This window comes from Rhinolophus hipposideros, assembly GCF_964194185.1.
Source record: "Rhinolophus hipposideros genome assembly, chromosome: 23".
NCBI classification, from domain to species: domain Eukaryota; kingdom Metazoa; phylum Chordata; class Mammalia; order Chiroptera; family Rhinolophidae; genus Rhinolophus; species Rhinolophus hipposideros.
This window is the reverse complement of record NC_138069.1, coordinates 3706180-3728182: the sequence shown is the minus strand read 5'-3', so window position 1 is coordinate 3728182 and position 22003 is coordinate 3706180. Positions and strand designations below refer to the sequence as shown.

The 22003-nt window shown below is 51.0% G+C and overlaps 1 protein-coding gene across 6 annotated transcripts in view; it reads left to right on the top strand.

Annotated features, from left to right (window-relative positions):
• The window catches only part of RASGEF1C (RasGEF domain family member 1C), a 100947-nt gene that overhangs the window by 50876 nt on the left and 28068 nt on the right, over window positions 1-22003 (top strand). For all 6 annotated transcript variants that reach the window (XM_081035587.1, XM_081035585.1, XM_081035582.1 and 3 more), the window contains 9 exons: window positions 564-746; window positions 916-1038; window positions 2170-2307; window positions 9853-10053; window positions 11170-11244; window positions 17618-17707; window positions 19087-19189; window positions 19655-19734; window positions 19814-19909. In XM_081035587.1, the coding sequence (XP_080891713.1) occupies window positions 564-746; window positions 916-1038; window positions 2170-2307; window positions 9853-10053; window positions 11170-11244; window positions 17618-17707; window positions 19087-19189; window positions 19655-19734; window positions 19814-19909 (1089 nt within the window). The remainder of the gene's footprint in view (window positions 1-563; window positions 747-915; window positions 1039-2169; window positions 2308-9852; window positions 10054-11169; window positions 11245-17617; window positions 17708-19086; window positions 19190-19654; window positions 19735-19813; window positions 19910-22003) is intronic.

Below are 22003 nucleotides of genomic sequence, written 5' to 3'. Positions count from 1 at the left end.
AGAGAGAGCCTGCAGGAGGGAACATCTGGACGGGTCAGTGGGGCCTAATCACAAAGAGCCTGGAATGCCAGGCTATGGGCGGCTGCCATTTGGCTGCACTGAGAGAAACCTGCTGAAAGAGGCTCCCACAATGGAGAAGTCCACAGAGCAGCTTCAGGCACAACAGCACCCAGGGCCTCACACGATGAACTCAGAAATGTGCCCACTTTACTGGTCCCCTGGTACAAGATGGTCCCAACAGTGCTATTCCACTAGCTCAGAAACTCTGGGTGAAATAACTTCCAAGTGCCGCAGAAATTCTGGGGTTGCACCTGAGGCCCCAGTTCGGATAAAGTTCATCCCTGCCCAATCTTTGTGGCCAGGGGTGGGAGGTAGTGAGGGAGAGCTGGTTCCTGGGGGATGCTGTGCTTTAGGCTGGGGGTCCCTGGCAGCCCGTCAGGAAGTGATCACTGTGCCCGGGTGGGCACAGAAGTGCCTGGGGGAGGCAGGGCCCACCCAGCCAGGAGCCCAGGGAGCCAGCAGCCGCAGCTTAGGTGTGCCCCAACTGCTCCTTGCTGTTGCAGGCAGACATGCCCCAGACACTAAGCACATCCGACATGGTCACCCCAAGCAGCCCCGGCCCACCCCCCACCAAGCCCACCGATGGCGAGCAGGCCCATCAGCCCCTCCTGGATGGGGCTCCATCCTCAGCCTCCCTGGACACCCTGATCCAGCACCTGGTGCCCACAGCCGACTACTATCCCGAGGTGGGTGGCCCGCCCAGGTGGGGCGGGAAGCAGCAGAGTGGGTGGGCTCTCCTCCTCCAGGCATGGGGGAGACAACAGGGCTGGGGCTGGTCTTGGGCCTGGGGTAAGGGGAGGTATGTCCCTTCCATGTCCTGGTGAGCACGTGCCGCCTTTCTCCCGTGTCCCCCAGAAAGCCTACATCTTCACCTTCCTGCTGAGCTCCCGCCTCTTCATCGAGCCCCGGGAACTCCTGGCCCGGGTCTGCCACCTGTGTATTGAGCAGCAGCAGCTGGACAAGCCGGTGCTAGACAAGGTGAGGGGCAGGGCACAGCAGGGGCCTCTGAGTGTCCCTGCACTACCCTGACATGCCTTCGTGCATCAACCCTTGGAAAGGCAATGATTGTCCCCATTCTCCTGACGTGCAGCCCACAAGAGGTTTCTGACTTTCTGAGGCCCAGAGCCAAAAGGGACAGACTTGGAATCTCTACCCCCAGGAGCTGTTTTCCAGTGCCTTATGGGAACCCTTGAGCTCACACCAAGCCCAGCCCCGGGTCCCAGCACCCCATCAGTACGACTCCTGCCTTACTGGGATGGCCTTGCAGCATCTGCTGGGCTTCCTGCCCCCACCACAATCCATTCCACCTTTCCGTCCAATGTGGCCCAACCTTCCCTGGCCAGATCCCTCCGGCTGTGACTGCTAGCACGTGTGTCCGTGGGGCTCTACTGTTACAGTGACAGAAACCCAACAAAACTGGCCTAAGGCAAAGAGACTTCACTGGCTCATGTAACTGCAAAGTCTCAAGCACCACTGGTTCCAGGGGCTCAGACGACGTCATTAAAACATGGTCTTTCTACCTCTGCTCCGTTTTCCCCTGGGCCAGACTCACACTCTTGGGCAGGTTCACCCCTCACAGGAACAGGTGGCCTCTGCTGCTTTGGGCTCACCGTCTACCCTTCCTAATCCCGTGGAGAGAGAGGCCGATCCTCAGCAGGCCCAGGAAAAATCCCAATCTCATTGGCTTAGCCTACGCCACGTGACTTCCTGTATGCCATGCTCTGACTGTCCAGCACAGATCTCAGCTGGCTCCTGGAGCCCTTGGGCAGGATCAGCTGTCCCGAACACCACAGGCTGAGAATGGGGAGCAGGGAGACCCCAAATGCAACTGAGATGTGTCACTAGAAAGGGGGATGGAATACGCAGCACGTAAAAATAGGAGATGACCCCGCCCAAATGTGTCTGTCCCCCCTCGGCTCCCCTGTGGTCAATCCCTATCCCCGTGGGATGTTCTTGTCACCTGGCACTGGGAAGGCATTGTCGCGTCCCCCTCAGCCGCCGCCGCTGCCGCCAGGACAGCAAAGACAGGGCAGACAGTGGCTGAGGTGGTGGCTGATATGGCCCCAGTACCCCTCATCCAGTGCCGGCACCCCTCACCTTGCCTTGCAGGCCCGGGTCCGGAAGTTTGGCCCCAAACTGCTCCAGTTGTTGGCTGAGTGGACGGAGACCTTCCCGCGGGACTTCCAGGAGGAGTCAACCATCGGGCACATGAAGGACTTGGTGGGCCGCATCGCCCCCTGTGACGAGGTGGGTGAGAGGGGGGACCTTCACCCTGCCTGCATCCTCACACCGGGACCTGAGCCTGTTCCCGAGCCCACCTCAGGGCCCTTATCGCCCCACCTGCTCACTACAGCCCCTCTAACATTGTCCCCTTTCTGCCTCATCAGCAAATCAGGTATTCCAGCTCCAGGATTGATCTCTTGTCCTCTCTCCTGCCCTGCTCTCATTAGTGGCATCAGATGGGGGGAGAGAGAAGGCCCGCTCATGGGTTCTTGTGGTTGCACAGTCAGGTCATTGGTCTGTGACCCATTAGGCTGGCCTGGTAGGGTCTTCCTGGGCCTTGTGCCACAAAGGCCTTGCCGTCCCACCCTGTACCACACCAGGGCTGGGCTGGCAGTCAATGCTCCTGGACAAGGGCCTGCCAGTCAGTGCGGGAAAGGATTCTGCAGGGCCAACCAAACTAACAATGGTGAGGAATACAGCCACACATTGTCTGGGCAGTCTCCTGGGCTTCTCTGGGCCTCTTGGGCAAATTGTAAATCCTACAGGATGGGGCAGAGGAGGAGAGAAGGCCCCCTGTGGCTCAAACCACCCCCCAAGGAAAACACAGCCCTTGCACTCCAGTGGCTTGGGAAGCAGCCAGTGGACTGGGTGTTAGGTGCCTCTGTGTCCTGTGCCCTGCCCGGCTCTCACAGCTGTGTTACTATGGGGAAGGCATGTAAAGGTCTCCAAGCCTCATTTCCCTTATGGGTGACAGGAGGACAAAAATCCTCCAGGATTATGGTAAGAATACAAACAAGGAAATGAATGGGGTCCTCCTGGTACGTTTAGAAGGGGCAGGTTTATCAGCACCTGTAGCACGACTCTGTGGCCAGCACTGACGTTGCATTATCTGGAAGGAGAGAACGTTAGGGCTAGTGCATGTCAGTTGCCCTGGGAGGACACTGACTATGACAAGCTGGCAGCTAGTAATGTGCCTCAAAGTGGGTCTGGCAGAGCCAGCTGCGTGTGATGCAAAGAAAAACTGCTAAGGCAAGCTGGGCAAAGGAAGCCATAAAGGAAGGAAGGCCTAACTGAGGCTCAGAGAGGGAGGCCCTGCCCTGGGGTCACGTCACATAGCAGACAAGTGACTTAGCTGTTCTGAGAGCTTGGAGAGATGAGGTCATCTCTCCTTCTCCTCTGCACCCCCTGGTCCATCTGGGGGTCATGACTCTTGGTTTGGATGCAGCAGGGAATGTAGTTGGGAACTGCTCAGTTATTAGATGGATCAGGAGAGGAGGGGAGAAAAAGGGAGAGGAGATGCTGGCTGACTGGCTGGATAAATACTTGGCTACTTTGATGGATGGGTGGAGGGGGAAGATAGATGTTTGGGTAGTTCAATAGGCAGGTGGGTTATGGGGAGAATGGATGTGGAAAGATCGATGAAATGGTGGGTGGGTGGGTGGATGAATAGATGCATGGGAGGGTAGGTAGGTGGGTGTATAGGTGGATGGATGTGGGGGGGTGGGGGTGGGGGGTGTTGGGGGATGGGGGTAGAGGGCAGATGGATGAGTAAGGAGGGATGGATGGATGGATGGATGGATGGATGGATGGTGGGTGGAAGGGTGAGTGGGTAAATGTTAGAAAGAAGGGGGGAAGGATAGATGAGTGAGTTGATGGATCTGTGGCTGGGTGACTATATAAAAGGGGAGGTGGACAATAGCAGATGGGTGGAGAAGAGATGGTTGGATGGATGGATGGATGAATGGATAGATGGATAGATGGAGTAAAGTCTGTGTAGGGTGATGAGAATTCAGTCTCTTGCTTCTTCTCCGTCCCCCCAGGAGGCCTTCAGCAGTGGTGAGGTCTAAACCATTGACTAGACAGAATTATTACCCTTTTCAGGCTTGCTTCTGCCATTGGCATAGCCATTTCAGAGGCAGACCCTGTTGTGCTGGCCACAGTGGGGGATGGGTGTAAGTCCCGGGTTGGTTTCCTTGACAAGCCGTGTCTCCTCACAGACTCCCCCCACCCCCTGAAAACCTGTCAGGGCTATGCTGGGAAATCATTTCTAACCACCCAGTGGATGGACATAAGATACAACTGACACCTATGAATGGGCTGTTGAGAGCGGTCATCTACAAAGTGTGAGCTTTTGGAGCAGAAATAACTCATTCAGGACATTTTTCATCCCTTCCCTTGTGATCCAATTAGGCGTGCTCAGTGGTGTGAGCTGGAACCAGGGTTCCCTGGTCCCCCCACTTCGCCCAGGCCCAGGCCAGGGGCCACCCAGTGTCTTCAGGCTCCCAAGTTGTCCTTCCACAGAAAGCCTGCACTCCAAAGGGCCTGGTTTCCTCCCCTGAATGCAGCGGGGGAGTGTGGGCTGCTCCCCTCTCAGCACAGGCAGGGTCTTGGCTCAGAAGGGAGCAGGTGAGCCCTGCTCCTTTCTTGATGAGGAAGGGCCCTTAGGACCACCTGAGCCCAGATCCAGTCTCAGGAACCACAGCGGAGTGACACCTCCCCTCTCTGAGCTTCAGTTGCTTCATCAGTAAAACGGAGTAAAGCGGAAATGATAACTGTTCCCACCACACAGCTTGAGGCAGAATCCTTGAAGTCACGTATGCTCTTATTTCAGAACTTGGTAAATGTAAACTCTGATGAGGAACAAATTCTTTCCAAAATCCAGGCATATGGGGACTATTTTTAACTTGATGGAACTTTTATCATGGAACATTTTAAACATTCGTAAATGTAGAGAATAGTAGCCATGAACTTTTGTGTACCCAGCACATAGCTTCAATAATTATCAACATTTCAACAAACTTTGTGTCTTCTATCTCCTCACACACTCCCTTTGCCAAATTATTTTTAAACAAATCATAGACATTATAGTTTTTGCTCCCAAATTATTTCAGTATTATCTTGTAAAAGAATTTTTACACAGGGATAGAGTCAAATGATATGAAGTGCCATGCGCAGGCAGTGAAATGATCACAAGTGTTTTCTGCGCTGTGTATCTTTGGGCAAGTTATAAAGTGCGATCGAAAAATACAGTGAATGTTTAAATTTTTTTTTTTTAATTTATGACAGTAAAAGACACGTTGCCATTAATTCCCTTCAAAATACTCCCCCTCGCTTAGAACACACTTATCCCATTGTTCTTCCCACTTTCTGAAGCAGTTCTGGAAGTCCTCTTTTGTGAGTGTCTTTACTTCATCTTCCATAATGACAACGCTCTGTGTCACACATCGCTTCTGGTACAGCAATTTCTGTCAAATAAAAACATTATGTTCTGTCCTCATCCACCTTATTCACCATATCTGGCACCATGTGACTTCCGGTTCTTCTCCAAAGTGAAAATTATCGTGAAAGGTAAATGTTTTGAATCGATTCAGGACATTGAGACAGTCATGACAGCACAACTAAACACATTCACATTCACATTATTCACATTCACAAACACATTATGATGGGATAAGTGTGTTCGAAGCAAGGGCGGGTATTTTGAGGGGGATTAATGGCAATGTGCCTTTTACTGTAATTTTTTTAAAAATTTAAACATTCACCGTATTGTTTGATCACACCTCGTACTTAACCTCTCGGAGCCTTAAATGTCTTCTGTAAGAGGGAGGGTGATAATACCTCCCTCTCAGAACTGTGAGGAGAAGAGGCTCAGGCACATGGAGGGGACAGCACAGGGGAAGCCACAAGGGGGCTTCCCATCAGAGCATCATTGAAAGGCAGCACCTTCCTCTTTCCTCCTGCCCACTTTCCTGGGAGCCTCATCCTCACTGTACTCCCCACCACCTCTCAGCAGCTAGGAAGGAAAGGCTGGAAAGGAGCTGGGGAAGCCATTCTCCAGCACTGGGCTCTGGAGATTCCCATGGAAGCCTTCTCAGCACCTGGCCACTGTATCGAGACACCTGCTCTGGGCCACCCTGTGTAGGCAGGGGACCCAAGGTGTGTCACGGCCAGCCCTGCTTTGGAGAGGCTCCCAGTGCATTGGACACCACAGTATCTCAGGGAGGCCAGTGCCAAAGGAGAGGGAGGCTGGGGGAGCCCAGGGAAGGCCCAGAGGTCACAGTCCTGGTAAGGGACACAGGACAGGAGGACAGCCGTGCCCTGGCCACACCCACTGGGCTTCAGCAGAAATGCTGATGTGAATGGCAGTCCCACTACCCAGGGACTGACCTTGCTTTCCCACTGGCTCACACGCCTGTCTGCTGGACTGACACTGCTGCCCTCCGACCACTCCCCTGGGCACAGGTGACAGACAGCTGACTGAGAACAAACTGGCAGTGGGCGCAGAGCTCCTGCCCCTGCCGCTGAAGCCACTAGACTCAGCCTTGGGCTGGCTCAGGGGGCAGTTTTCAAGAACTTCAAAGAACAGAGGCCGCCTGCCTGGCCAGAGATGGACTCTAACCACAAAACACACAGCCCAAAAGAACTTGGAGGCACTGGGGAGCCGCGGCTGCACCCTTGGGCAACCTCTGCACTTCACCCTGGCTGTGTGCATGCAGCAGGCGGCTCTGTGGACCTGTCCGGCCCCGTACTCCCAGGTCTGTGGGTGAGCCATGCCGGGCATGGCCTGGTGCTCTGAAATATGGGCTCCTGCCAGGGACAGGAAATACACTGACATTTCAGTGCTGGTCTCTACATGGGCCCAGATGTACCACAGAGATCTCCCAGCCTCTATCCACAACAATCCACAAGGGTGTGGATCAGCGAGGAAATGAGAGGAGAGCAAAGAGAAGGGCAAATCCCATCCCCCACATTCAGAGGGGTAGCAGAAGATTTGGGAAAGAAGTAACCAATAAGCTTGAGGTAACACCACTGGGAAAATTCTCAATGAATTAGCACACAGGAAATGATAATTACTTGGGGTGAATATTGGTTCAATAGAAACAACTCCTGCTAAATCATCTGCATATTTTTAAACAGGGTAGGCGCGTGGTTTCATGGAACCCTGGGCACAGACGTGCCCCATCTTTGACTTCAGGAGGGTCCCACAGTCCACCCTGGAGAGGCTGACTGGCCATGTCCATCCACCAGCAAACATGTGTGGGCCCCTCCCGAGAGCCAGCCACTGCCCTCCATGCTGGGGCTGAACGATGTGGCCCTTGTGGTCAGCATGGAGCTGGCAGTGCAACGAGAGGAGGAGCAAGGGGAGAGGACAGGCCCCGAGCAGGGTGTAGGCAGGGGCTGTGAAGGGAAGGCACCAATGCCCGTTGGCCAGAGGATGAGCACATGCGCAGAAGAGGAGGCTGCACAGGGTAGGGGTGGGGAAGGTGTCAAAGGGATTGAGTGGCCTGTGTCTAGAGCATCGGCAAGACTGAGCAAGGGCCACAGGGAGGCCATCCAGTGAGGCCAGAGCTGAATTCAGGGCCTCCATGCCACTCAGAGCTTTGTCTTCGTGCCCACGTGGAGGCGTGTTAAGGAAGGGGGTGCAAGAGTCTGATGTGCATGTTGAGCAGATGACTGGCAGCAGAGTGCAGTGGAGAGAGGCCTGCGTGGACGCAGGGACCCACTGAGGAGGCTGCTGCAGCCACCAGGGAAATGACCCCGGGGACCATGGTGGAAGACGAAGCATAGACAGGGAAGAAAGGAAAATCAAGAGGGTGGTGAGGGCCTGCAGGGCGTGAGCAGAGGGCTCTGGAGGATGGCTCCAGGCCTGCGTGCTCCGTTCACTCGGACACACTGGCAGGCAGAGGCAGCTCTGGGGGAGGACAGCGTGACCTCTGCTTGCACGTGTTGTATTGAGGTCGCCCTTTGTCCACGTGGCTCTGGCGATCAGAGAAGCTGCACATGTAAACACATGCACACTAATGACATTCTGGACATGAACCAGCACACCCAGGAATGAAGTACAGAGCGAGGGGAAGACAGGATAGAGGAAGACGGGAGGAACCCCAGCACCCAGTCATGGTGCCCACAGACAAGCCTGTGAATATGCCAAAGGGGAGACAACAGCGCTGAGACAACGTGGCCAAGGCAGATATACAGCCTGAGAAATGGCCCCTGGCTTTCATAACGGAGGGTCCCAGGGTGACAGCGAGAGTCAGTCCGATGGCTGAAGGGAGTGGAGCCAAATGGGGTGGTGGAGGAGTGAATGGGGGGAGAGAATCAATGGCTGGTGTAGTCACCCCAGATGACTGGCTGGGTAAAGGATAGAGATGGGAGCTGGTGGTGGTGTCAGGGCTCACAGGTGACTGATTGTGTCACCCAGGGTTGGCCGTGGCTGGACCCACTCACCTCTTTCTGACACTCAAATGAAGGCCTAGGAGGCTGTGTGCTAACCATACTTTTGGATAGAGCAGAGCTGAGACTGACTGTTCCATCCACGGGTGACAGAGAGAAGAGTTGGACCTCAGTTTACCCCACACTAGCTAGTTAACCAGTGGGTACCTCTGGGTCTGCCACCCACGGCTCTGGGAGTTCGGGTTCAGGTTCAGTTAGGCTCCCATCCTGTTCCCTGTGTCCAGAGGCGCCCGTGGCCATTTCCCAGAGAAGCACTTCCATCAGAGACTGGTGGGCACAATCTCTCTCACCAGAGCTCTGGACCTCAGCAGCCCTCTTGAGCCTCGTCAGAGATTTGGAGGAGCCATCAGCTCCCCAGCACTCTGGGCCCAGCAAGCCAGATGCCCCACCTACAAAATGCATCCGGTTTGTGTGTCAAAACCACGGGATGAAATGCACTTGGTCTGAAACGACCGGTTAGGACTGACAATTCACTGCCGTTACCCTCCCAGGCCTCTGGGCCCCGCCCCGCCTGAGGCACACCACCCCCGTCTGCCCGATACCTGGGTGCTACCCAGAGACCTGGCCCCGGTGCCCAGCACCGCTCCCTGTCAGCTCCTCGGCTTGTGGGGGATTGAGTCTGCTTCTGGGGGGGAGGGCATTTGCTGACAAGCTCATGGGCTCGTTCTGGGGGTTACTGACCACACCCTTGTGAATGTGTGGGCATCTCACTTAATAACCCAGCCAGTCTAATGGCACCCTCCTTGGAAATAGGGGCCTCTAATGGGGCAATGGCCCACTTTCCCTTGGGTAGGAGGGTGGGTGCCCCTCGAGGGTAGGACCATGGTCTTTCACCCCTGCATCCAGCCCAGGGTGGCCCGAGAGGAACCTGTCCACCTGAGCTGCTTGCTGAGGGACTCCGTCGATACAGTAAGTGGTTGTCCAGCACCCACTGCGTGCCCGGAACCAGCCCGGCTCTGAACACTAGGCTGAGGAGAAGGCCAGCCCCCCCGGCAGGGCCCATTCCACGCCTCACGCCTCCCTCCCTTCCTATGCTCCCTGGCACTGCCCAGTCCACCTGCCCCACTGCCCAGACAGGTGAGGCGGCTTTGGACGCCACTCGCCCTCCCTGATGTGTGCTGTTCTCAGTTCCCTCTGGTAGCCCTGCAGCCTTCTTCCCCACTGGCCTTGACTGGGGCCCCAAACTGCCCTGGATTTGTCCTGCTCCAGGGTGAGGCAGGTGCGGGCAAACAGAGGAACAGTCCATCGCTGCCAGCCCAGGGGCCTGCCCGCCTTAGATGTTAGAGAGGTCGAGATGGGTGTTCAGGCCTGTGCACCCCTCTCTCCACCCTCCAGGCCTACAGAAGGAGGTTGCATCAGCTCCTGCAGGCTCTACACCAGAGGCTGGCAGCTCTGGGCCAGGGCCCGGAAAGCCTGCTGTGTGCCGAGAAGCCCATTGCCTACAGGACCAAGCCGCCAGCCTCCATCCATAGGGAGCTCCTCGGCATCTGTAGTGACCCCTACACGCTGGCCCAGCAGCTGACCCACGTGGAGCTGGTGAGCAGACCCATGCCACTGTCTGCCTAGACCCAGAGCCAGGAATAACTGAGAACCATTAGCTACCCTTGGATCCCCATCTGACCCCTGACCTTGACTCAGTGTAACCTAGTGCCTGCGCCCATCAGAGCAGGGCCAGCCAGGCATTTCTAGAGGGCCCTGGCTCTGGAACAGTCTCTCGCCACTCCTGAGGTGAGAACAGGAGGGCTGGAGGTGCCAACCCTGCCCAACTTTGACCCCTGGCCAGCATGAAAGTCCAGGCCTGGGACAGAGAAACTGGGTTCAAATCCTGGCCCTGACACTGCCTGCTGTGTGATCCTTCCACAAGTAGTAACTTCTCCACCTGGGCCTCAGTTTCCCCATTCAGGGCTCACACAGACACACTGCGCCAATCCCAGTGTTCCAGAGGATCCCAGACAGGCCTTGCTACTTGTAAAAGAGATGCCCAGGCCTAGCCTCCAGCATGTTGGGTTCCTCGTAGATACAGAGGCCAAGGGGCCCATCCCAGAAAGAGAGTAGGCTGGGGAGTGGGTTTCTTTCCTGTTAAACCTCCACCGTTTATGGGTCCCTTGCTGTTTCCCAGGCACTATACTCAATGCTTACATGCATTATCTCATTTCATCTTCCCACCACGCTACCAGGTAGGTGCTATTATTATTCCTTTTCACAGATGACGAAACTAAGGCCCAGAGAGGTAAAGTGGTATGCCAGAAGTCACACAGCAGAAGGGACAGAGCCAGGATTCAATTCCGACCCAGACCTCATGCTCTTAGCCACCAGACTTCCCTGAAGGGAGTGAGTCATCAATTACTCAATTTTGAGCCTGGTTTCCTGGGTATCACAAATGTCCCCTGTGGAGATATTTGTCCCCCCCCATGAACTGAGGCAGCCCCTGAGTATGGGAAAAGAGGGGCTGCCTCCCTCAGAGATGGAGCTGAGCTCTGTAACAACGCAGAACAAGGGTGCGAAGCCCCAGTGAGAAGGGCAGGTGCACAGAGGCCTTCCTGGGGGGACTGGGAAGCAGCAAGCAGGCAGGAGCACCGTGCCAGGCCCCCAGCGGCAGCTCCCTCCCCACAACCTCCCGTTTCCCAATTCCTCTTCTCCCTCCCCGTGCAGGAACGGCTGCGACACATCGGGCCTGAGGAGTTTGTCCAGGCTTTTGTGAACAAGGACCCTCTGGCCAGCACAAAGGTAGAAGGCCCTTGTATGGGCTGTTCCCACAGTGACCCACTGACCCATCTGGGCGATCCCCCGAGCATCACCTGGGCCAGCTTCGGAGGGGCCCAGAGCAAGCTATGGGATTAGAGGGGCGGTGCCCACTCCACCCAGGCCCCAGCCCAAGGGCTTCAGACTGTGACAGCCCTGAGTCCGGGGGAAGCCTGGGAGGGCTGGAACTGCCAGGCTAGATTACCCACCCATCGAGGGCAAAGAGGCGGGCGGGGAGCTGAAGCCACTGGTGGGGGTTAGGGTGGAGGGCGGCTCTGGGCTGCTCAGCTGCTCAGGGACATCGCGTGCCCTCCGGGTGCTTTTCGGTGGGCGCCGATGCCCTCCAGCGGTCACTCGGGGAAGCGCAGGCTGCTGTGCACTGCCCAGGGAAGGTCAGGGCTCTGTCTTCCCTCTGAACATGGAGTGGCCGCAGCGCCATGCACTCAGGACACTGTCCACACTCGAATTTCAGAGCCCTTCCCCTATCAGAGCCCAACCAGCTGGGTGCCTGGTGTTTATCAATGGGGTTAAATGCGAATCAGAACTGGAAACATGTCTTCTGCCTTGAACGTAATAAAGAAACACAAACTAAATTTGCATTTTCACCTCTCAGATTAGCGAAGATTTAATATGGCACATGTGTAGGGAAGGCGACACTCATACACAGCTGATAGGGAGTGAAACGGACACAGCCACTTTAGAGGGCAGCGTGGCAATAGCATCAACACTTGAAATGTGCACCCTGGACCCCAACTTTCTACACTTACCAATTTATCCTACAGATGTACACACCTGTGTACACGAAGATGGCCACAGAACGAGATTTGAAATAAACAGTGTTTATTACACCCAAAAGCTGGCGACTGGATTAAAAATTATAATACATCCATATGTAGAATATTATGCAACTATTAAAAAGAATAAGAGTGACTGTTAAATATGAAATAATCACCAAGACCCATTGTCAAGAGAAAAAAGTACGGTGAAGAGCAGTGATGGAGTATGCGCCATATGTAACCACAATAAAAAGGAAGGAGCAAGGAACTGACCTGCTCGCACAAGCAGGCCAGGCTCAAGGATCACTGGTCACTCTGGGAGCCCAGCGTGGGGCTGGGGCCAGCAGTGGGAAGCAGACTTTGACACTCGTAGTGGGCTGTTTGTTGTTTTGTTTCATTTCGTTTTGTCTTAGGTTTGGGTCATTTCCAAGTATTACTTTTTTATTGTGAAGATTCTACATGACATTTACCTCCTCTACTGTAGACGCACGTGTGTGTGGTTTCCAGCCTCTTGCTATTACAGACATTACTGCTGTGAACATTCTTAAACATTTCCTGGGGTACACAAGTACAAATTTTTCTACAGCATCAGTTCTCAAATGTTTTGGTCTCAGGATACCTTTCCACTTTCAAAAATTATGGGGGAAACCAAAGAACTTTTGGTTATGTAGATTTTATCTACCAAAATTTGTCATAATGGCCATTAAAACTGATAACTTTTTAACATTCATTTATTCAAAAAACAATAATAACCCATTATATATTAACCTAAAAATCATATTTTATGAAAAATAACTATATTTTCCAAAATAAAAAAAGTATTTTTTTATTTTGGAAAAATAAAATATTTTTTTCTTTTTCCAAAAAAAAAGTGACATTGTTTTACAGTATTTTACAAATCTCTTTAAAGACTGACATAGAAGACAGCTGGATTCTCTAATCTGCTTCTGAATTCAATCTGTTGACATACATTATTGATGGGAAATCCAATCTTATACAAATATGTGGTTGGAAAAAGGAAGGACATTTTACAGCTATTTCAGATAATAGTTGTGAACATTCTTCTTTGATACTACACTACAACTCAGCAAGGGGTAGTTCTTAAAGATTAATTGCAATTTGCATGAAAATATGCAATTTGCATATTAATTGCAATTTGCATGAAAATATGTCTATTACATTAAAAGCCATTGGTCCATCTTGCATCTTGAATAGCTCTTTTTTTGCCATGCACAATTTTGTAACATTATACATTGGTCATCTGGAAAATATGGGTTCACTGAATCAAGCAGATCTTCCAAATGTTGTCACATTTTATTATACAATATTTTAAAATCACATTCATTAATAACGCTTAATGGTCTCATAAAAATAAAAATAAAAAGTCCTCAAGTATTGGGAATCTGTCAAGCTTCCAGAAATATGCACATGTTTTACAAGTTCCCAATTTTCTCCTGAAAACTTGAATTTTATCATTGGCAACAAATCCTACCAATTGTTCTTCTTGAAGTGACAGGCTTATTTTGTTCATTTTCAAAACAATATCAGACAAATATTGAAGTCTGAATAACCATAGTGAGTCTGTCCCTCTTTCAAGTGAAAACAGTGTCCCCTGGGAAAAGTGGCCAGCTCACAAGTCAGTCACCCAGTGCTTTTTCTCGGGACGACCATCAGACCTCTGCCTGCAGCAGGAGTGCCTTGTGTGTGTGCTCCCATTTCGTCAGAGACCATGAGAAAGACGTGTACTTGAGGGTCAAAATTTAATAAAATTGAAAAAGTGTTGCCTCCTCTAGGACATTCTTAAGTCACACTCACTTTTTTTTTTCTTTTCCTTTGTGTGTGTGGTAGTGGAGAACACGATGACCCTTAGAATGGTTCAGTGCCTCTGCCTCCACTGGGGCTAAGGTGGCAGCAGTTTTTCCCTCCATTCTTATACACATCACTGCAGTGTCAACACAGCGAAAGGCAATAACACTATATGAATATGAACACAGTTTTGACCTTGTAGACCCCGAGGAGTCCATGGATAACACTCTGAGGGCTCTGCTGTAGGATACACCTGGGGGGGGGGGTGACTGCATCTGTCAAAAGGCACAAAAGGCACATGGTCAACCTCAGCAGGCAATGCCAGGTGAGGCTGTCCCCATTTACACTGCCAGCAGGGAGCTATTCTTGCTCTGCATCCTCACTGACACTTGAAATTGTCAGACTTCTTAATTTTTGTCAAACTCTTACATGGAGCATCGTTTCATGGGCTTTGGATATTCTTGTTTTCTCTTCTGTAAAATACCTAGCCCTAACTTGCATCCAGTTTTCTATTGGCGATTTGTCTTTCTCTTAAGGATTCTTAAGAGTTGTTTTTTTTTAAAAATATGTACTAGATAATTATCCTTTGTCAGTTAGACATACTGCAAATTTTCTTCTCCTGGTTGGTGGCGTTGCTTTTTCATTCTCATTATTATGTCTTTTGATAAGCATATGTTCTTAATTTTAAACAAGTCAGATTTACTAAACTTTTCCTTTTTGGGTTGTTTTTTTTTGGCGGGGGAGGGGGAGTTAGTTAAGAAATCTCTCCCTATTCACCACCCAGATCATAAAGATAATCTCCTATGTTTTCTTCTAGAAGTTTTAGTTTTGCCTTTCACATTTAAGTCTTAGGTCTGAAATTCATTTTGTGGATATGGCTTGAGGTGGTGGGGTCCATTTTCATTTTTTTCTATACAAATAGCAATTGTTTCTGCACCATTATTTATGTGTTCCTTTGCCCACTGATACTCCCTGACAGCTGTGTCGCTGTCATAAATCAGGTTTCCATATAGATCTGTTCTTGGACTGTCTGTTCTGCTCCATGGGTCAGTGTTTCTATCTCCGGGTCAGGATGCATTGTCTTCATTACGACTGTTGTATGATTGGTCTTGTCAGGTGGAGCAAATCCCCCAGGTTCCTCTTTAAGAGTGACTTGGCTCTTCTTGGCACTTTTTTGTTTTTTCATTTAAATTTAGAATCACTTTTCAAATTCAATGAAAAGTCCTATTGAGATTATTTTTAGAAGTTATTAAGTATGGATCAATTTGGGAAGAATTTACATCTTCGTGATATTGACTCTTCCAACCCATACAATTGGTATGTCCCTCCATTTCCTTAGGTTTACTCTATGTCTTTTTAAGGTCTCATCATTTTCCCTGTAAACATCTTCAACAGGTTTTGTTAGACTTTTTCCCTTGGGTGCCTTATGCATAATTTTGCTATTATATATGGTATTTTCTTCATTGTGTTTCTTAACCTGTTATTCTCCTTTCCTGTTGCTGTGGTTGTCTAGTCTTTTTGCCTGTTCTCTATTCTGTATGCAACACTGAAATTCCCTCTTCCTGAACATTCGATAGAATTTGCAAGTGAAACCATCTGGGCCTGATATTTTTTTTAGAGATTTTTACTAAAAAATTTAAAATATTAAATGTTAAATATTTAGAATTTTAAAATTTTAAATATTAAAGCATAAAGTATTATATCAGTTTCAGGTGTACACCACAGTTGTTCAACATTTATATACCTAAAGAAGTGATCACCATGATAAGTCCAGCAACCTCCTGACACCATACCATGCTATCACAACATTATTGACTATATTCCCTATGCTATACATTACATTCCCATGACTTATTTGTTTTATACCTGAAATTTTGGACCTCTTATTTCCCCTTCACCCTTAACCCCTTTTTAAATTTTTCACTTACAATTAACATTTGATATTATTTTGTATTAATTTCAGGTGCAAAGCCTGGTGGTTAGACATTTGTATAATCTAAGAAGTAATTCCCCCTGACTAGTCTCGTGCCCACCTAGCACTATACATAGTTATTACATATTACTGACCATATTCCCTATGCTTTACTTTACATTCCCTATTTTGTAGCTACCAATTTGTACTTCTTAACTGCTTCACCTTTTTCACCCTGTCCCCCAACCCCTCTCCCATCTATCACCCTGGTAAATCTGACACCAGATATAGTTACTATAATATTATTGATTATATTCCTCTGCTATACCCTACATCCTCATGACTACTTTGTAACAACCAATTTGTACTTCTTAATCCCTTCCCATTTTTCATCCACCCTCTTCAACCCCCGCCCCCAATCTGGCAACCATCAAAATGTTCTTTGCATCTATGAGTGTGTTCTGTTTTGCTTGTTTGTTTGTTTTGTTGTTTACATTCTACATACGAGGTGTGGTCAAACAATACTGCGAATGTTTAAATTAAAAAGTTATTACAGTAAAAGACACGTTGCCATTAATACTCAAAATACTCTCCCTCACTTCTAACGTATCTTTCGTGAGTGTCTTTACTTCATCCTCCATCATGGCAACGCTCCGTGTCACACATTGCTTCTGGTACTGGCAATTTCTGTCAAAAACTTTATGGTGTGTCCTCATCCACCTTATTCATGGATCTGGCACCATATGACTTCTGGCTCTTTCCCAAAGTCAAAATGACCATGAAAGGAATCAATTCAGGACATCGAGGCAGCTATGATAGCGCAACTAAAGGCCCTCACGAAAGAGGACTTCCAGAACTGCTTCAGAAAGTGGCAAGAACGATAAGTGTGTTCCAAGTGAGCAAATCCCCCAGGTTCCTCTTTAAGAGTGACTTGGCTCTTCTTGGCACTTTTTTGTTTTTTCATTTAAATTTAGAAGTGAGGGGGAATATTTTGAGGGGTATTAATGGTAATGTGTCTTTTACTGTAATAAATTTTTTTATTTAAACATACACCGTATTTTGTGATCACACCTTATACATACACACAATCAGGCCCCATTATTCAAAGTACTTATATCCTATAAAGTCGTGAACACTGAATTAGCAAATGACATTGCTCCTACAGGAAATACAGGGTTAGGTTCCTATACACCTCTCATCACATTTTCATCAACCAATCAACATATAGCCTTGCTTCATGTATGTTTCTGTTTAAAGACACCTTATTTAATATATATTGTTCATTCAGTAACATTAAACTCATGGCCAACAGCACTATGACTTATGTCTGAACAAAGCTTATCTAATGCATCACAACCTTCCTATACTTGGGAACACCAGACAGCACTGCGCTGGGGGCCAATTTAAGTGGTGAAATCACACGACACTAAACAGACCACAGAGAGGACACTTGTTTACAGTATGGGAGCTGAAGCAAGAAGGAAGAGTGTCGCTCCGCTTAGCCTCAGTGTGCATTAGGTGACTCAAACTTTTTGCCATTCTGCATATGTCTATGAATGACAGTGAAAGTAATGCGAGTATTATTTTGGGGGTTACAAGTAAATTTTTAGGGAGTAGATAGATTCACAAATACAGAAACTGAATAATGAGGATCAGTAATTATATCTCATATAAATAAATACATTAAATTATATCTCTGAGTGTATAGAAAAAAGATTAGAAAGATACACATCAAATCATTGGTATTTGTGGATGGTTTTGAGGTTTCAACATTTTCCAGGTTATCTATAATGATTGTGAATTGACTTCATGTTCACAAAATTATTGACAAAAATACTGAGTGTGGTCCTTGCGTCTTTCCTAGCCCTGTTTCAGTGACAAGACCAAGAACCTGGAGACTTACGTGAAGTGGTTCAACAGATTGTGCTACCTTGTGGCGACTGAGATCTGCATGGTGCGTGGAAAACGGGGGCACGACCTGGCAAAGCCAAGGCAGCCGGGGGTTGGGAGGAGCCCACCGGGAGGGAACCGGAAGGATTTCTTGAGCCTGTCCATCTCCAAGCCCAGGCCAGGCCGGGCACCCCTCCGGAACACCAGGTGTCACCTGGCTTGCCTGCAGTGACATTTGCCCTCTGGGCAGAGCCTGGCACGGATCCACTAGCCTCTGACAGAGGGCGTCAGAAACTGCTGGCTGAAGACATGAGGGGCGACCTCTGCTTCCCCCCTCTGTGTCTGTCTGCCTTGGGCGGCCTGGTTTGCAGCCGCATTTTTTTTGGCTCACTCGGGATTTAGAGGTAGAAATGACCCAGCCTTTAAGAATTGGGAGAGTGCACATTCAAAGTGCAGGTCTCCAGCTTCTCCTGAAATTAGGAAGACCCAACAAGGCTGAGCCAGTCGTGCTTGTCACCAAGACACGGTCCCGCCAGCCAGACCAGCCCGCCCTCTTCTCTCCATTACAGCAGAGGGACCCTCCTCTGAGCCCACTCTCCATCCACCAGCAGGTGAGGCCCAGGGTGCACATGTCTCAGGGAAAGATTGGAGGTAGCATGTGTGCCAGGCGGGGCTTTCCGGAAGCAGATGCTGCGACAGAGTTTGGGTACGAGGTGTTTATGGGGGTGAACACCTGTGACAGATAAAGGGGAAGAAATAGGCCTGGTCAGGAGGAGAAGCTGACCTGCGATGCCTCTGCCTATGGGACTGTTTCCTGTCTGGTGCCCACATCAGGCGAGATGGTTGGCCTACATTCCCAATCTCGCTTCGCCAATGTCACTGTCACCGCGGTGCCCTGCAAAGTAGGCAGTTCTCTGAAGGGGTGTTGCTGGCATGTCTCCACAGATGCCACAGCATGCTTTTCAGTGGCAATAAGGCCACTACTGCATATCTAGGAGGCAGGCCAGCTCTATCTACTCTGGAAGAGCACAGCGTAGGGTCTGGGGCTTTGCCCGCTTCCCACATTTACATCAGTGACCTGGCAGCTGACATGGGGTTTACCTGAGTGCAGGACTGAGCCTGCCCCAGAGTTGGGATCAGTGTGCGGCCCACGTGGGGAGAGCCAGCTGGGTGCTGGGAGGAAAAGTGAGGAAACGTGCTTTCTACCTCCAGAGGGGGTGCTGGAGCTGGACAGGGAGCTCCTGTGCCCCGACCTGAGCCCTCCCTGGCGGTAGGCTTTGCTGGCTCTGTCCAGGATGTGCTTGGAGACCCTGAGCCTGTGAGCTGCAGATTGCCCAGATCATGCATCTCAGCCACCAGGAGGAATTGGCCAGGTGAGCAGCGTGTGTGGTCAAGGTAGGATGAGGACACGTGATCACTAAGGCTCAGGTGCTCTGTCCCTAGCCAGCCAAGAAGAAGCGAAGGGCCCAGGTGATTGAGTTCTTCATTGACGTGGCCCGCGAGTGCTTCAACATTGGCAACTTCAACTCCCTCATGGCCATTGTCTGTGAGTAGCAGGAGTGGGCGTGGGTGCCCAGGCATGCGGGGTGCAAACCAGGGCGTGCCTCTGAGCAGGGGGTGGGTGCCAGCTGGGTGCACATCACCCCAGTAGAAGTCGGGGAGGGTGCCCCTTTTGAGGTAAGCTCAGCCCCCTTAGGATGCTTGGTGAGGGCCTGGCAATGTGTCCCCAGATCCCGGGAGAGCGGGGGCCCCAAGCAGGCTCTGGTCATGGTGTGGGACCCGTGTGCTGGGAACTAAGATGGGGGGCCTGAACACACAGAAGCCAGGCCTACCCCCAATATAGTGTCTACCCACCATCTGACAGGCGAGGCTGCCACAGACCTAAGCCCTGATCAGGGTGCAGCCTAAGAGGCTGGGTCAGCTGGGGCCACACAGAAGCCTCCTGCCCGTGAGAGTGAGGGGACTGTGCAACCCAGAGCAGCCGTCCCCAGCTCGCCCCTCCCTCTTCCAGCTGGCATGAACATGAGCCCTGTCTCCAGGCTGAAGAAAACCTGGGCCAAAGTGAAGACGGCCAAGTTTTTCATCCTCGAGGTAAGCAAGGTTGTTGGTTGGCTGGGTGACACAGTCATCCCTGACACAGCTGCCCAGCTGCGTCCCTGTCTCCTTCCAGCACCAGATGGACCCAACAGGGAATTTCTGCAACTACAGGACAGCCCTGCGTGGGGCGGCCCACCGCTCCCTGACCGCCCACAGCAGCCGGGAGAAGGTAGGTCAGAGGCGTGCCCAGACTTCAAGGCTCTTCCCTGCTCTAGAGCACCAAGGCCCAGGTCAGCCACATCAGAGAACCTGGATGCTGACTCCAGGGTCACGTGGTCCAACCCCCTGTGCTTCTACAGCATCTGTAGCCACGTCTCCTTGCCCACAGGCCTCCAGTGTGGGGAACCCATGACCTTCCCAAACAGATCAGCATACCCCCAAGCAGCTCTAACTGATAGGAAATGCTTCCTGATGGCACTGCCATCAGCCCCCAGGGGTTGTCCTCTCCGGAGGGCCGTGCGCAGTGAGACTTTTCCCTCTTCTACCCACCAGTCCTTCAGAACTTCCAGGCCCCCCTCCTCCATAGGCCCAAGCCCGCTCTGCTGTATTCTGGTCTCTTGTTCTCTCCCCACTTGGGTCCCTTTGATCTCTGAATAACTCCATTTGTCAGAATCCCTTCTGTTTCAGATTAAATTGTGGTTCCAAGTACATAGGGTCTTACACCTCCTTATTCTAAACTCAATACTTTCATTGATGTGGACTCAGATCACATTGACATTTCTGGCGATGAGGGACCCAAGCTTCTTGCTCACTAAAACTGCCTTTTTCCAGGTTCTGTTCCTATACATTTGCATTGGGGGGTGAGGGGGGACCTTCGCTGACCCCGATCAATTTTATTTCTCCTCCAATTTCTCCCAGTGGCCTCTGACACAAGCCGTGCACAGGCCTTGGGATGGCAGTGATCTCTCTCTCTGGCTTCAATCCTATCACCAGTGGTGCTTAGCGCTTTTCATCTCTGTGCACAGGAAACATCAAGGCTGGCTGGGCCTTCATTTTGGTCTCTTGTGGGAACCTTGGTGGCATCAGGTCCCTGTGTGGCTTGTGGAGGTCTGTGTCCAGCTTGAGGGGTAATAGAACAAGCTGCCATTCTTGAAGTTCGCAGTCACTCTGGGATTGTACTGGGTAGATACCATGGTCAGGTTTGGGGAGCTGGCTGAGATATGGACGCTCCTATCCAGTTGTCCTTTCCTATTCAGGCCAAGAGCACTTCTGTACCTATGCTCCCATGAAGGCTGAATAGGTGTGGGCAGTATTTGGTGAGGGGAGACCTCAAATCCCCTGGCAGGTGAGCCCGTCCCCCATGAGCCAGGAAGCTGGAAAACCAGGGCAGAGGTTCAGGACCTCGCTTCACTGAGCACCTACAACATGAGGGCCACTTGACCTCCAGCCCCTATTTAATTCTAACAACTATTCTATGGGTGGATTTCAGCAGGGCCATTTCCCACATTAGAAGACTGAGCCTCAGAGAGGAGGCCTCACTTGTCCAGTCACACAGCGAGGGGGCAGCAGAGCCAGGAGTCAGACTTCAGCCTGTCTGGCTCTGAATCTTATGGTCTTTGCATGCCATCGGGCTGCCCCCCGTTCCCAGGCCCAGGCGCTGTGTGGCCATCACAGGGATACTGGCTGAGGGCCCCGGCGTTGGACTGTGGGGTAGGGGTGCATAGCATTGACTTCGGCCTTTGGTCTCAGATGTCAGTCATGACACCGGCGCTCCGTACTGTTTGTCTTCCATCTGAGACCATGGGGCAGAGTAAACATACTGGGACTTCCTGTTCCTGCACTCAGAGACCCTTCCGGCTCTGGGGTGCTGGGGTGCTGTGCATTTAGGTCTGATGCTGAAAGTGGGTGGCTTACAGAGGTGTGTGTTTAGATTCATTGCATTCTCCTCTAATTGCTAGAGAGATGTGGACCATAGGCTAGACCCACAGAAGCTGCTTCATAAATGGATGGAAGGGTATAGGATGGATGGATGGATGGATGGATGGATGGATGGATAAAAGGAATGATACAAGGAAGGAAGGAAGGAAGGAAGGAAAGAAGGAAGGAAGGAAGGAAGGAAGGAAGGAAGGAAGGAAGGAAGGAAGGAAGGAAGGGAAAGAAAAAAGGAAGAGGTTGCCCCCAGTGCCCCCAGCTGAATCTTGAAGGCCAGGAGGTCTCATAGCTTGCCCTTTGCTTTCTTCCTGCCTGTGGCCTGCTCCTGTCTGTCCCACCCTCTCCCCATCCCACTCCCCGCCCCTATCTCTGTCACAGGCTCTACACAAGC